The sequence below is a fragment of the Dipodomys ordii genome, unplaced genomic scaffold, assembly GCF_000151885.1.
Source record: "Dipodomys ordii isolate 6190 unplaced genomic scaffold, Dord_2.0 Scaffold69, whole genome shotgun sequence".
Taxonomy (NCBI): Eukaryota; Metazoa; Chordata; class Mammalia; order Rodentia; family Heteromyidae; genus Dipodomys; species Dipodomys ordii.
Genome location: NW_012267285.1, coordinates 1,811,020 through 1,826,154, shown reverse-complemented (window position 1 = coordinate 1,826,154; position 15,135 = coordinate 1,811,020). Strand labels below are relative to the sequence as shown.

The 15,135-nt window shown below is 51.1% G+C and overlaps 1 protein-coding gene across 1 annotated transcript; it reads left to right on the top strand.

The window, feature by feature from the left end:
• The first annotated feature begins 876 nt into the window (after positions 1 to 876).
• Positions 877 to 11,569, top strand: Rad51ap1 (RAD51 associated protein 1). Its single transcript, XM_013023670.1, has 8 exons — positions 877 to 926; positions 2,164 to 2,305; positions 4,273 to 4,382; positions 5,198 to 5,284; positions 6,070 to 6,228; positions 7,363 to 7,524; positions 8,950 to 9,099; positions 11,015 to 11,569. Exons 1-8 carry the CDS (start codon positions 905 to 907, stop codon positions 11,149 to 11,151), a joined length of 969 nt encoding a protein of 322 aa, XP_012879124.1. The 5' UTR covers positions 877 to 904; the 3' UTR covers positions 11,152 to 11,569.
• Positions 11,570 to 15,135: the final 3,566 nt, after the last annotated feature.

The window sequence follows — 15,135 nt, the reverse complement described above, 5'->3', positions numbered from 1 at the left end:
AGGGGTAAGGGGAGGGGAGGGGGTGAAGTAAGGGATGACAGGGGTGAGGCGGTGGGGTAAGAGGAGGTGAGGGGTGAGGTGGCCAAGGTGGAGGATGGGGGTGATGGGTGTGGTAGGCGTTGGGGTTAGGTAGGGGGTGAGGTTAGATGCAGTGGTGGTGGTTGTGGGGGTCCCCAGCCAGAGCAGCCAGGAGCTCAGAATTCCCCCTCCTCCATCCTAGCTCCCCCTCCTCTACCTCTCCTTGCATTCACTCCTGTTGCAGTGAAAACCCTGTCTGGGGTTGACCTTTGAGGTGCCTGCCACACTATTTCAGGGGTGGGAAAAAAGTCATTTACCATCTTACTCTCCATTCTGTTAGACAGAAATAAAACTATTTGCAGTTGCCAGGCACTGGTTGCTCACACCTATTATCCTAGCTACTCAGGAGGCTGAGATCTGAGGATCTCAGTTTGAAGCCAGCCTGGGCAGGAACATCTGTGAAACTCCTATCTCCAATGAACCACCAGAAAACTGGAAGTGGTGCTGTGGTTCAAGTGGTAGAGCATTCCCCTTGAGCTGAAGAGCTGAGGGACAGCGCCCAGGCCCAGAGTTCAGGCCCCATGACTGACAAAAAAAAAAAAAAAAATAGCCAATAGCTACAAGCCTGTAAATTGTAACTAATTAATTAGCGAGATTTTCTTTCCTTTGGGAGTTATCTGGATTCATAGTTTTCTGTATTGGAAAAAGTGTAATTTAGTTTTCTAATTACTGCCAAGTCCTTGCTGTAAATTCAGGTCATCTTTTCGATTTACAGACTTTCAGGTGTTTTGCTTTATTCATGATGACTATAAGAAATTGACATTTCTGCTTAATGAAAAATCTCTCTCTTGGCCATAGAAATAAGAAACCTGTCAATTACTCACAGATGGAGGACTCCAACAGTGATGGTAAGTAGTGATTTGTTTTTGTGGCAATGGTACTGAGATTTGAACTCAGGGCCCCATGCTTGCTAGGCAAAAGCTTTTTTTCCCGCCTAAAGGATTTGGAATTTGGGAATCTATTTCCTCAGAATTTATCTGACAGATAAAAGTTCAGGTATTAAACAAATTCCCTAACTCCTTGTAGACCTGTGAAAAATTAGACCTTGAAGACAGAGCTAAGCTATGTTATACTATTTGTTACTTGTCTTGGCTGTTGAAAGAACTTGGATCAAAAAGTCTTAGACTCAGCTGGGCACTGGTGGCTAACGCCCACCACCCTAGCTACTCAGGAGGCTGAGATCTGAGGATCAAGGTTCGAAGCCAGCTTTGGCAGGAAAGCCCATGAGACTCTTTGTCTCTTGTTAATGCCCAAAAAGCTGGAAGTGGAGTTGTAGCTCAAATGGTAGAGTACCGGCCATGAGCACAAAAAGCCCAGGAACAGTGTCCAGGCACTGAATTCAAGCCCCAGCCTACACACACACACACACACACACTCTGAGAAGCATCATATTAGGATTATTCTTCCCCGTATCTGAATTCAGTCCAGGGCCTCACACATAGCTAGGCAAATAATCTGCTTCTGAGATATTCCCCTTAGTCCAGAAGCAGGTTTTTTACTTCTCCTTTTGCTGGTTAGTTGGAGGTGGAGTCTCACAGGCTTTTCTGCCCAGGCTGGCTCTGCTTCCACTCTCAGACGCCAGTCCCTTGAGTAGCTAGGATTACAGGTGGGAGCTACCTACTGGCACCTGGCTGTGTTTGTAGTTTTTAGGGAGCTCGTCTTGGATGCATTGGTATTTTTTTTTTTTTTGGGTCCGGTCGTGGGGCCTGAACTCTGGGCCTGGGCGCTGTCCCTCAGCTCTTCAGCTCAAGGCTAGAGCTCTACCACTTGAGCCACAGCGCCACTTCCGGCTTTTTTCTTTTTGCTTATGTGGTGCTGAGGAATCGAACCCAGGGCCTCAAGCATGCAAGGCAAACGCTCTACCACTGAGCCACCTTCCCAGCCCTGCATTGGTATTTTAAAAGTAAAGGCCAGCAAAGAGGAGTTGAAATGGATGAGTGAAAACAAAGACAAACCATGCCAATAATGGTTGTTAAACCAGAAATGACACAACTTGCTAACCTATGAAACTCAAAACACACTAATAAATTGCAGCTGCCAAAGAAGTCATTCTCTTTCTCTTGCTTTTAACTTGCACATCAATAGATGATTTTATGCCGACTTCTGTACCATTAAACAAGAAATCCCGAACAAGATTAAAGGAGCCCACACAAGAGAGCCCGAAAGCTAAGTTGAAGAATCTCCAGAAAGAAAGCATCCCACTGCAAGAGAAAACCCCTAAGAAAAGGTGAGAGGTAAGACGCGCAAACAAATGGCTATTGACGTGTTCTCTGAGGACACTCTTACAAGCTGCTGGTTGACCTTAGAACGTGAGCAGAGTCCTGCTCTCATCTAGAAGAACAGGGTGAAGAACAGGGATACAACGTAAAACTGACCCAGAAAAGACATCCATAAACTTAAGAGCAAATCTCCATTTAAATAAAGACTTACCGCTCCTGTCTTTGCAGTCTGAGACTTTGCGAAACTGCTGGGGTAAAAATTCCACTTGCAGTCTGGCACCAGTGGCTCATGCCTGTAACCCTGGCCACTCAGCAGAGTGAGGTCTGGGGATTGAGGTTCAAAGCCAGCCTGGGCAGGAACGTCTGTGAGATTTTTCTCTCCTGTGAGCCATGAAAAAGCTGGAAGTAGAACTGTGGCTCAGAAACAGTGCCCAGGCCCTGAGTTCGAGTCCCAGTATTAGTTCCCCAAAATAAAATGACAGTTAAAGTTTGTTTTAGCCTAAGACTGTCTCAGGCTGCGTCTTCCTATCTTTGGACTGTAGTGCAGCCTGGGTCACAGCCGTGCACTGATGCACCTGGCTTTTTGTTGAGATGATGGTCTCACTAATATTTTGACCAAGCTAGCTTTGAGCCCCTATCTTCTATTCACCTCCAGAATAGCTGAGCTTACAGGGATGAGCCTCAGCCCTCGGCCCTACATTTGAAAACCTAGACTGGAAGGTAGAGATGGAAAATGAATGTCAGAGCTGCCCTGCCTGCTAGCGTGTGTCAGGGAGATGAAGAAAGCCATGTGGGTGGGAGAAGCTGGGTTTGAACCCGGGCTGTCTTAGCTGGAGCAGGGGCTGCCTGGGCAGGGGCTGATGGGAAAGAGATGGCTTGTTGTGGGGAGCAGGCGGTGCCCCCGGATGGGCTTTGTGTACTGAGGATCATGTGGTGTTACATCAGCAAGCATCCGCTAACAGTGCTGGCCGCTGTTTAAACACGTGTGGAAGGCAGCTCTGAAGAGCGAACAGAAGACACACCCATGTTCCCTGCTGCGCATTCACCAGGGCCAGGTCCCGGAAACAGCCCAGACTCCCCCCCACAGAGGCGTGGATCCAGAAACCGGGGTACCTCCACACGATGGAATTTGACACAGCCATTAGAGTAATAATATGTCATTTGTAGGGAAGTGGAGAGACCCAGAACAAATCATGTTGAGTGAGGTCAGCCAGGCTCAGAGACACAAATGGTGCCATGTTCTTTCTCCTGTGCAGGAGATAAATGTAAAATACACCAGGGCAGGTGGCTCAGTGGTACAATGCTCGCCTCGCATGCAGAAGGCCCTGGGTTCAATTCCTGAGCATCACAGAAACAGAAAAAGGCGTAAGTGGCGCTGTGGCTCAAGTGGTAGAGCGCTAGCCTTGAACTGAAGAGCTGAGGGACAGCGTCCAGGCCCAGAGTTCAAGCCCCACTACTGACCAAAAAAAAATGTGTGTGTGTGCGCGCATGCGCGTGCATACCAGGACGTAATAAGTGATACAGGACTCTAGGCATTCCCACGGAGAACGCTCGTAAGAGAGGATCACAAAGGCGCCATGCCTGTGTCCCTCTGATCATATGTCTATCCAGATGAACTCCAGGGAATGGAAGCCAAGTTTTTTTCCTTTGTAGCTGTTTTTGTTTCCTTTTTGTCTTGTTTGTTCATTTATCTATCCTTGGGGGGACACAGAAATGGAGGGACAAAGGATGAACAAATGTAGCTGTGGTCCTCACTGGACACGAGGTGGAGAATGAACTCTACAACTTGTGGGTGGGGATGGGAGGGAAACACCGAGAGAGAGCCAGGGAAGGGGGGACAGGGTCCCAAAAGAAATGCGATCATTGCCTGACTTACGTCACGCTCTGTCTGTCACCTTTATCATCTCAATAGCCTGCTGTTCCCTGACCCTGGTCCCTGGGAAGTCTCATCGTGTGCGGGGCTTGTGTTTTGTAGGGTGCCTTTGGATGACAAGATCTTCCAGAGAGGCCTGGAAGCTGCTCTGGCATTGTCAGCGAAGCAACGTCCAACAGTCAACGGTGATGTGCCGGCATCCAGTGGTCAAAGTAACTCTGCTTTCTGTGCATTGGTCGCTGTGTCTGTGGGTGTTTGTTTGGAAGGGTCCTCACAGGGGAAAGGACACAGTTTGGGACTCCAGAGAGAGCCGAGTTGAGCGGTGCATTTGGGTAGAATTCCTCACTCCGCCATCTTGGTGTCATACAACACCCATCTCTGTTCACCACCCATAATAAGCGGAGTATGTGGCCTGGGAGCCTGGCCTGATCAGATGCCCTGCACAGCCCTGTCAACCCACTTCGGCTCTCTGGTCCCGAGCAGCTGTGCATTTGCCCTCACAGACTTAACAGTTCATGCTCAGTGACTGTTTTCAGGAGTTCAGAGATTGTTAAGCTATTTCCGTGGGAGATCAACAGTTCATCTCCCATCTCTCTGTTAAAGATGGGCCCATTGAGGGGCTGGGAAGGTGGCTCAGTGGTAGAGCGCTTGCCTTGCATGCTCAAAGCCCTGGGTTCGATTCCTCAGTACCACATAAGCAAAAAAGAAAAAAGCTGGAAGTGGCGCTGTGGCTCAAGTGGTAGAGCGCCAGCCTTGAGCTGAAGAGCTGAGGGACAGCGCCCAGGCCCAGAGTTCAGGCCCCATGACGGGACCCCCCCCCCAAAAAAAAAAGATGGGCCCGTTTAGTCTTGCAAGTCTGCATCTGCACTGCAGGCAGGTTTGATTTCAGGGCCCAAAGTCCTAATAAATCTCACCTTTCCAAGTACCATCTCTGCTGGTTGGGGTGCAGAATCCTTTCTGGGGGACGCAGCCTGAGTCTGCTCAATTAGAGTGTGTCTGAGTTTTCTTCCTTATCCCTTATATTTAGGTGTTGGAAAACATGGCGGCAGCGAAGCAGGAACGACGCGTGAGTCTCCTATCGTCTCTGGTTGCCCCGTAGCCTGTGACTCTTCAGGTAAGTTTCTCATCTTCTAATAGCTTCTCGTTCACAGTGCTGTTCTAGTCACTTTTGTTTGGATTTTTGATTCCAGAGCTAGAGCCAGCCAAAGTCTTCCACTCTGCCCAGCCTCCTTATCCTTCAGCCTCCCCCTCCCTTTCAGTGTTTAGTCTTGTCAGTCTGACTGCACACCTACTTCTTTCCCTGCTGGAGGGTTATAATTACCCAGGACCTCTAGACTATGACCCTTGACTCTCTGGTCTGTGTCACCGGACCACTAAAAAAGGGGATGGCATCTGGGCACGGGTGGCTCCCGCCTGTCATCCTAGCTACTCAGGAGGCTGAGACCCGAGGATTAGGGTTCACACTCAGTCCAAGTAGGGAAGTCCATGAGACTCTTATCTCCAGTGAACCACCAGAAAACCAGCAATGGCGCCGTGGCTCAAGTGGTAGAGCATTAGCCTTGAGCAAAAACAAAAACAACAAAACAGGGCTGAGGCCCTGAGTTCAAGCCCATGACCGACAGAAAAAAAGGATAGCCTCCTCCCAGTTCCATCTTGGAATTTCTTGGGGGGAAAAACTGTCCCTTGGGGTTCTGGACTTATCCTTAAAACTACTGCCAGGGGGCTGGGGGGGCTGGAGTGGCGGGGGGGGGGGGGGCTGTGAAGGCCCCGCTGGACTGGGGAGTATGTTAGGAGTAGGGGCCGGGGACCCCGGAAGGGAGAAGCAGCAGAGCCATAGAGCCTTGCTGAAATCTTAGCTGTTACAAAGCGCTTTCTCTTGCTGTTGGGCGCGCCGTGAAGACCTGGCCAGGACCGCGGGGGAGGGTGATGGCGATGCACCCGGCGTCCGAGGGAAGAGAAGAGCAGCGTGCACAGCTGCGGCTCAGCAGAGGAAGGTTCTCGAGGAAGACAGCAGCGGCGACAGCCCCGAGGCCTCCTCCGGCTCAGACGGCCCCGCTGGTGAGTCAGATCTGCTGCAGGACTAACGCCCCCCAGAATTCCATCCTGCTGGGGCGGGGGGGGGCATCTACAGGAAGAACTCACTCAGCACCTAGTGCGTCGGCCTCTTCCGTCCTCCTGCAGCTACTTCCGGGCAGCCTCACTGAGCTGATGGACGGCCTCCTGGTGACTCCACTGTTTTTGCCTTTCCATCCATCCAGAGGCCATTTTAGCCCCTTCATTTGTCTAAATGCTGCTTGTCCAAGGCATGGCCCAAAGGCTTCCTCCCAGAGCCCAGCGTCTGCACAGGGCTCTGCCCCAGGTCCACAGCTGTCGGGGAGCAGCCCGTACCATGCAGACCAGAGCATGGCGGGGCAGGTGTCTCCTGGGAGTCAGATCTGGGCTTGTCAGTGCACTGCTGGGAGAGGGCTCCTCATGTGACTAAGGATCATGTGACATTGGGTTAGCATACAGGTCATCCCCTGATGATTCTTCTCTGGCGTCTCAGTAAAAATGGTAAAATTCCAAGTAAGGATCACTGAAGGGAAATTCCAGGGCTGGGACTAAGCACTATATATATATATATCTGTATATGTATGTATCTAGCTAGCTAGTTACTACATGCATACCAATATATCCCATACTCAGCACATGTGTATAGATATTTAGCCTGTAGCAGCCTTGTGAGGTAGGCCTTATGGTTACAATCATTTTCTTTTCTTTTTGTTTGTGCCGGTACTGGAGCTTGAACTCAGAACCTTGTGCTCTCACTTGGAACTTTTTGCTCAAGGTTGGCCCTGTAGTCCATGAGCCACACGACTACTTTTGGCTTTTTGCTGGTTCATGGGAGATCAGTCTCACAGCCTTCCCTGCCCAGGCTGGCTTCAAACTGTGATCCTCAGATCTCAGCCTCTTGAGTAGTTAGGCTCACTGATAGGAGCCACCAGCACCTGGTAGTTACCTCCATTTTCTAGGTGGGGAAATCGAGGCACTGTGAGGCCTGCATGGAAGTGGAAAGCCAGGATTCAAAGCCAGACACCCTCCATTCACACCGGGGTACAGAGATGTGCGCAGAGCTGGTGGCTGGGGAGGAGCCCAGGGAACGGAAGTCCCGCCCTTTGGAACAAAGACAGCCCACGTGGCCTTTCATTTCAGGAGAAGAGGGGGAGGATTCTGATTTCAGTGAGAGCGAAGACACCGACGAGGACTTCACTGTGACCAAAAGTAAAGTCAAGGCAATGAAAATGGAAGAAATGAAGGTGAAACCCCCACCAGAGAAGAAAGAGAAGAAAACAAAACCCAAATGCAGTCCGTTGGGTAAGCTTGCAGACCGCTTCCATTGTACATGAAATGCCTTCTGTGTGATTGCTGCGCTTGCCTGGTCTCCACCTTTGTCCTTTCCAGCATCTGGCTGCGTAGGATGGAAGGGTGCCTGTGGACAGTCAGCACACCTGTATCCACCAGGGGAGGGTGGAGTCTCTGACAGGCAGATACGTGATCGTTCAAAGCCTCAGGTCTGCTAATAAGAGGCTGAAGGGGGACCCACGTTTGTCCCGTCCGAGAGTTTGCTCACTCTCCTGATCCACTTTTTCTCTGGACAGTTAAGCAGAGAAACTTGAAAGTTCTTGCTTTGCTTCTTGACCTGATCTCTGAGTGGAGAACTCTTTTGTAATATGTCTAAGACATTTCCAGAAGAAATCCAAGTAAAAAAAGTCTTTTCTTGTGCTAGTCCTGGGGCTTGATCTCAGGGCCTTGGTGCTGTCCCTGAGCTTTTTTACTCGGAGCTGGTGCTCTTATCACTTGAGCCACAGCCCCACTTCTGGCTTTTTGGTGGTTTATTGGAGATCAGAGTCTCACGGACTTTCCTGTCCAGACTGACTTTGAACTGCGATCCTCAGATCTCAGCCTCCTGGGTAGCTGGGATGACAGGTGGGAGCCACTTTTGCCCAGATTTCTTATACATCATGTTAGCCCTTTGGATTCCAGAGTAACCATGAGCTGAAAGTGGGCTTCTATTCTACCTCTTTTTCCCCCTTACTCCAAGAAAAGAACCCGAACTGCTCCCCTTCTCGTGTTCATTCTCTGCGACCTGTGTCATTGGCAGCTCGTCTGTGACAGGACCTGGCCGTGTCCGAGTGAACACCTCTGCCGTCCCATTTCTGAAGCCGATCTCCCAAGGCATCTGCCCTTGCTGGCATGCTGACTTTTGAGACAAACTTCTGCTGTGCTGCCCAGCCTGGCCTCAGACTCCTGATCCTCCTCCGCCCAGCCCTCACTTCTGCGAAAACTTAGCCCAAGGCCTCAGATCCCTTTCTGAGTGTTTGTTTCCCACCTGCGTGGCTCTGAGGGCTTGGACCCTGCTCCCGCGTCCCTTCTAGATGGGGCCAGCCCTCCCCACTTCCTTCCCTGTTGTATCGTGGTTTCTGATCTCTCCATTTCCACCGCTGTCAGTAGGGGGCAGTAGTCTCTGGTCAGGGTCGTGGTAAGGAGGTTGCCTGGCGTATAAATATTCCTAGAAGACAGCACACCTACTGGGGGTGCTGGCACCTCCTCTGTAATCCCAGTGCCGGGGAGGCTGGCACAGGAGGATGGTGAGTGGAGGCCAGCCTGGGCTACATGAGTAGCTGGCATTCTAGTTGTGAGCCACTGGCACTGATTGAACTTTTGTAGTTTTTGTTCATGTACGCTACATTTGAACTATCATCTTCCCATCTGACACACTTTTCTACCTTTCCCCATAAGGGACTTCAGTGGCCTCGTCTCCAGCTGCTGTCAAATTGGAATCGCAGCCCTCACCCAGCAAGGCTGTGCTTTCTTCCAAGGCTCCTAGAACACCAGCACAAAGACGCAGCCCTCCAGCCGAAAGGAAGAGACCCACGTGGGTCCCCCCAGGTAGGGGCCTCCATAGCCAGCCCCAGCTTGCCACGCACGCGCCCACGTCAGTCCTTAGGAGTGCGGGGCCCCATACGCCCGGTCAGCACGTGTTGTGGGAGACTCGTGTTCTCCGTTACTCATCCTGGGCTCGTTTGCCAACCATGGTGTGGATGGTGCAGATCATTGGATTTTTGTTTTATTTATTAATTTTTATTTTTTTTTGGTGGTGGGGCTTGAACTGGGGGCCCAAACGCTGTCCCTGAGCAATTTTGCTCAAGGCCACACTCTACAACTTTGAGCCACAGAACTTCCAGTTTTCTGGTGGTTCATTGGAGGTAAGAATCTCACCGACTTTTCCCACCCAGGTGGGCTTTGAACCGTGATGCTCAGATCTCAGCCTCCTGAGTCGCTGGGATGGCAGGCGTGAGCCACCAGCGCCTAGCTTCTCTTTTCTTTTTAGTTCCTTACACATCCTGTTGATTGGATTCGCTTAATCTGTGTACCTCCCCATCTGATACGTTTTCTTTCACATCTTCTCTCTTCCTGAGCCCTTCATGAAGCTTCCTGAAGTTCACATCTTTAGACTAGCCTTTTTCTGATTGGCCTCCACCTTGAGTGATCGCTAGGGATCGGCACTGGGTAGCGACTGCTCATCAAACTTGTCTGTATTCACAGACATCGGCTGTTGAGTCCTTTCTGATTTCAGAGTCGTCGGGCCTTTTGATGAGGACATAAAAGGCTGTAGAGAAGCAGAAGGGGATGGTTAGTGACTGACATCAGTGCACCATACATAGCACAGCAATCTGATCCTTAGTTCATTCCTTGTGAGCATAGCAGCTCTTCCCTGGAGGAAAGAGAGATGATCGTGATTTGATGAAGACGCCTCAGGCTCATCAGCTGACATGCCCAACGGAAGCCCCTTGGTACAACTACTTAACGATAACCCACATACAGGTTTTAAAAACAGAAACGACACAATCACTATGGAAGTTGAAGAATCACTATGGAAGTCAGAACGATGGAAGGGCCTTGCAGGGGTGGTGGCCGGCTGGTGTCAGAATGCATGTGGTGTTTACAGCGTTCCCATATCGGGGGGGGGGGGGCAGGGCTGATGTCGCTGGGGGCCCAGACCCCAGGACAGACAGTGGGACAGCGTGGGCCCTTTGCCTCTTAGAGTCAAAGCAGCTGAGTTTCTCCAGTCCATGTGACCGCCCTGGCTTGGAGCCAGCAGGGTGTCTAATTTTGGCATTTTGTATTTTGGTTTTTCAGATTAAGGATGCTCAGCCTGTGATCTGCTCTCTCTCTTCCTCTCTTTTCGTGTGGTGGTACTAAGGCTTGAACTCAGGGCTTGAGCATTGCTCCTTAGCTTTTTCTTTTTCTCTTTTTTTTTGTCATGGGGTTTGAACTCTGGGCCTGGGCGCTGTCCCTGAGCTCTCCTGCTCAAGGCTAGTGCTCTACCGTAACTTTGAACCACAGCGCCACTTCCGATTTTCTGGAAGTTAATTGGAGATAAGAGTCTCCTGCACTTTCTTGCCTGGACTGGCTTTGAACTTTGATCCTTGGATCTCAGCCTTCTCAGTAGCTAGGATTACAGATGCGAGCCACTGGTGCCTGGCTTCCCCGAACTTTTTCACTCAAGGCTTGTGCTCTACTATTTGAGCCACAGCTCCACTTCTGGCTTTTTGCTGGTTAATTGAGATAAGATCCTCCCGGACTTTCCTGCCCAGGCTGCCTTTGAACTGCGATCCTCCGACCTCAGCCTCCTGAGCTGCTAGGGTGACAGGCGTGAGCCACCAGGGCCCGGCATTGGTCTCCAGTCCTTGTCTTTTCTTCTGCTCTTGCTTAGTGTTTGTTGAATTCTGGGAAGCAGAGCCATGCTTCGGCTACTCCTGCTTTTTCTGTTATTAGCAATTCATGGTGTGCTCTCTTTCAGCCCCGTCTGGAAACAGCAGCATCCGGGTGACTGGAGGCTCTGCTCCACCCCCTAGTCACAGTCTCCGCCTTGGCCTGTCCCGATTGGCCCGCGTGAAGCCTTTGCACCCCAGCGCCGCCAGCAGCCACCCGTGGTAGCAGCCAGACGGCCGCCCGCCCGCAGTTCTTGAATGTACTTGCATTTGGTGCGTGTTTATAGTTGAAGATGGATGGTAGCCAGGAATCCCGCCATGCCTCGAAAACAGTGTCCCCCGTGAGTCTGTGAGTGGCACCTGTTTTCTCCACCAGGAGGGGGTTTTCTTAGGCGAAGCGCTCAGCAGGGCCTTCCCAGTCTGCGCGGTTCATCTCCAGGAGCTATTCCTGACATCAGTAGGGGTGCTCCGAAGCTCCCCTACCAGTTTTCCCTCAAGGGTCTTTTGTACTTGAGCCAAATCTTCCCCTAGGGAGAATTCCGAATGCTGAAAATGACATCGAAATGTCTAGAGCGCGCAGAATGGAGAGGGCCCGGTTTAGGAACTCTTCACTGTCAAAACCGTGAATAAATGTGGGAAAGTTCCGAGACGGTCTTTGTCAATAGCGTCGCACCCACGTGTCCTAGTGTACGGGTCACAGCCACGCGAGACCGTGATGAGTCCTGGCTCGTGGCCAGCCCCGGCCTGGGACCTGCCTTGCCCTGTCCCCCCGCTGGTCCGAGCTGTTCTTGAAAGATGGGGGGGCCCTGGTGTGGCGGGAGACGCGACTCCAGGAGGCTTAGATCGGAATTGGTCATGACTCAGAATACCAAGGCGTCCTTTATATTTATGATGAGAATTTTAACCTCCGCCTGTGACTGTGTGTGTGTGTGTGTCTGTCTGTCTGTCTGTCTGCGTGCTCGTGCTGGTACTGGGGCTTGCACTCAAGACCTGGCTTTTTCACTCGACCACTTGAGCCACGCCTCCTCTTCTGGTTTTTTCTCTACCATCTGAGCCGCAGCTTCACTTGGGCTTTTTAGTTTGAATTTTAATTTTATGGCAAAGATGGTGTACAGAGGGGTTACAGTTACATAAGTGAAGTCACGCGTGTATTTCTTGCCAAACCTCCTCCCTCATTTTCTCCCACTTTCCTTCCCCACCCCCAGCTCCCCCTCCTCCATGTTGTTTTGTTTCTGTTTTTTTTTTTTTTTTGGTGGTTGATTGGATATGAGTCTTTTAGACTTTTTCTGCCAGGGCTGGCTTTGAACCACGGTCCTTCGATCTCAACCTCCTGAGAATCTAGGATTCCAGGCACCAGCCACCAGCTCCCTGAAACACACTCTCAAGTTTCGTTCTTCTCCCCTAATGCCTCACTCCCACATTGCTTTTCCCCCCTGAGTTGGGGTTGGTTCCCCAACCGCTCCCTCCACTGGTCACTCAGGGACAAGAAAGAGAGCGGGAGGAGGAAAGGCCCCAAGCGGGAGGAGGAAAGGCCCCGGGTGGTGTTAGGCTGATGGGAAGGGTGGTTGGGACTGCAGCAGGGCCTCAGAGCACTCATCTCTGGAGTCACAAAAAGGGTGAGATGTGTTACCACAGCAACGGAAGGAGGAGGGGGTGGCCCCGCCCTCCCCAGGCAGGTGGCTCACCCTCCCTCCCGGAGCAGCTGTAGCAGCCCAGTAGTCTGCGCCAGCCTGATGCAGCTCCTCACTCCTCCCACCCCTACTGGGACAAAGTAAGGGTCTCCCAGGCACCAGGGATTGGTGGGGAGCGGGGAGGGGTGTGTGTGTGTGCGCGCCAGCCCCTGCTGTGCCCCAGCCTTTCTAAGGGAAAACAAGTGCAGAAACAGCTGATTTCCAGCATGGCCCCAGGAGAGAAGGAGGGGTGTGAGTGCACAGGGGAAAGAGATCTTGCTCCTGTGTGTGCGTGCGCGTGCGCGTGTGCATCCTCTGGACCACGCATACCTTCTGTTCAGTGGCTAGCGCTCTCCCCCAATCCCAGCCACGCTTGGGCGTAGGAGATGAAGGGTTACAGTGAACTCTGTCCCCGAACCCAGGACTCCAGCCCTGACGTGGCAGTTCCTCCCTTCCCCCATCTTCCTCCCAGTGCTGTGAGCCCGTGTGCGTCCTCCCCCTTTGCATGGATGAGCATCCGACCCCCGGGAAGTGTGTTCCCACGACCCCCGTGACCCCAGAGCACGGGGGGGGGGAAGGGCCGAGACCCCACCAATGGAATCCTGCCTTCCTCACCCGGCGCTATCTGCTCTCATTCTAAGGGACTTCTCAGTATTAGACTTACTACTGTTATTTTTTTTTTCCTCTCAAAAGTGGTGAACAACTCAAGTTTCTGCGAGTGTTTCAAGCCTAGTGAGTTTGTGGCATCCTTAGCCAGCCCATCCAGGCTTGAGAGATCTTGCGTCCCCCTCCCCCAATCCACCCCCTCCCCCCCCCACTGGCATGGTGTGAACAAACGTCCTGTGTGACCAGTCTTCAACTTTGCTGTGCGGCCTCCAGGCTGGTTTGAGTGGGAGCACTTGAGCTGTGGAAGCTCAGGTGCGAAGCCCTGGCTTGGGACACACGAGTCACCTGCTGTCCAAGTAGGTGACGGAAGGTCTAGATGCTCCAGGGAGTCGTGGAGCGTGGATTATCTCTCACCGGCTTTGGGGTTTAAGCCTCTGTCTCAGTCCTCACTCAGACAGCAGAAGAAACCTGAAGAGTCTCTAGCAAGATGCCAGCCACCCCCTGCCTTTGCCCTCTCCACCTCCGTAGTGTTGTCTATAATCTGGCTACAATGCAAGGCTGACCAAACTTGCCAGGGACCCAGGACAGGAGTTGGGATTTTCTGCTGAATCCAAGTAATACGTGAGCTCCGTGGGGGGGGGGGGGGGGTTGAAACCAGCAAGTGTGAATCCAGCTGCAAAATACAAACACTGACTGACTGGCAGGTGACCAGAACACAGCTAGACTAGAAAACTAAGAGACCACTTTAAGAGAGACACACCCACACCCACAATCGTGTGTACACGCATACACACAGATGAAGGAAACAAACTGCATGCTTCCATGGGCAAAGTACTGTGGGAGAAGAAGACGCCCCGAAGAATGTTGGGAGAAAACCCCAAGGAATGCTGGGAGAAGATCTGGTGCAGAAGAGGGAAACAAACCCAGATCTTAAATGCTCAAGAATTCTTGAGGTGAAAGGAGAGCGGATTAGTTCTTTGTACTTTGCAGACAAGAACAAGGATGTGTGAAGGACATTTTGCTCAATCTTAATTCTCCTCATTGATATTTGCCAAGTACCTGTGAGCTGGATTGCTTGAAAAATGGTCCATGCTGCTGGGAGAACTATTCCAGCCACAGACAGACTGCCATCAGGAGAAACACCAGGAAAGATGGTTGCTCGGAGTGGGAAAATGGGTGAGATGGTGTCTAAAGCCTCTTCCAGGTCTTGAAAATCCACAAGTTGCGTGACTCATGCCTATAATCCCAGCTACCCAGGACGCTGAGATCTGAGGATCGCGGCTCAAAGGGGAAGGAGAGTCCCTAAGACCGTTATCTCCAGTGAGCCACCAGAAAACCGGAGGTGGAGCTGTGGCTCAACGTGGTAGTGGAAAAAAGCTCAGGGACAGTGCTGAGACCCTGAATTCAAGCCTCAGGACAAACAGCAGACAGACAGACATACACGAAAACATAAGAACATCTAATAACATAAAAATAAAAGTATAATCATGCTCCATGAAAAGACCAAACCTATAAATCTCGGGCATAAGAGAAGAGGTGCAAATCCGTTATTTCATAAGATAGTAAAGTTTCCTAAGTCTTGAGAAATAGTTATGTAGATTCTAGAGAATTTTTAGGACAACATACAAGAAAAGAGGTTCTTGATGTCTTTTCGTAATTAAAACATTGGATAGATGTGACTTGCACGTAGAAATTTCTTTAGGAAGAGGGGTGGGGGAGAAATAAGGGGGTAAGGTTGATTCAGTGGACATTATATTCACATGTACAAGTGTCACCGTGGATCCCTTTGTACAACTAGTGTGTGTGGATGAAATTTGTGTAAGAAACTCATGGAAAGCATGTTGAACGCTACAAGAAAGAAATACTAAGTCACCTGTAGAGATGCACCTCTAGCTGATGTAGGTGTAGCTCTGAATATAACTGCTAACTAGATG

Excerpts from the sequence above, each read along its gene's own strand:
- Rad51ap1 (XM_013023670.1), top strand. The coding sequence starts at position 905 with ATGGAGGACTCCAACAGTGATG. Across the intron at positions 2,306-4,272 it reads GAGAAAACCCCTAAGAAAAG|GGTGCCTTTGGATGACAAGA; the intron begins GTGAGAGGTAAG and ends TGTGTTTTGTAG. Across the intron at positions 7,525-8,949 it reads ACCCAAATGCAGTCCGTTGG|GGACTTCAGTGGCCTCGTCT; the intron begins GTAAGCTTGCAG and ends TTTCCCCATAAG.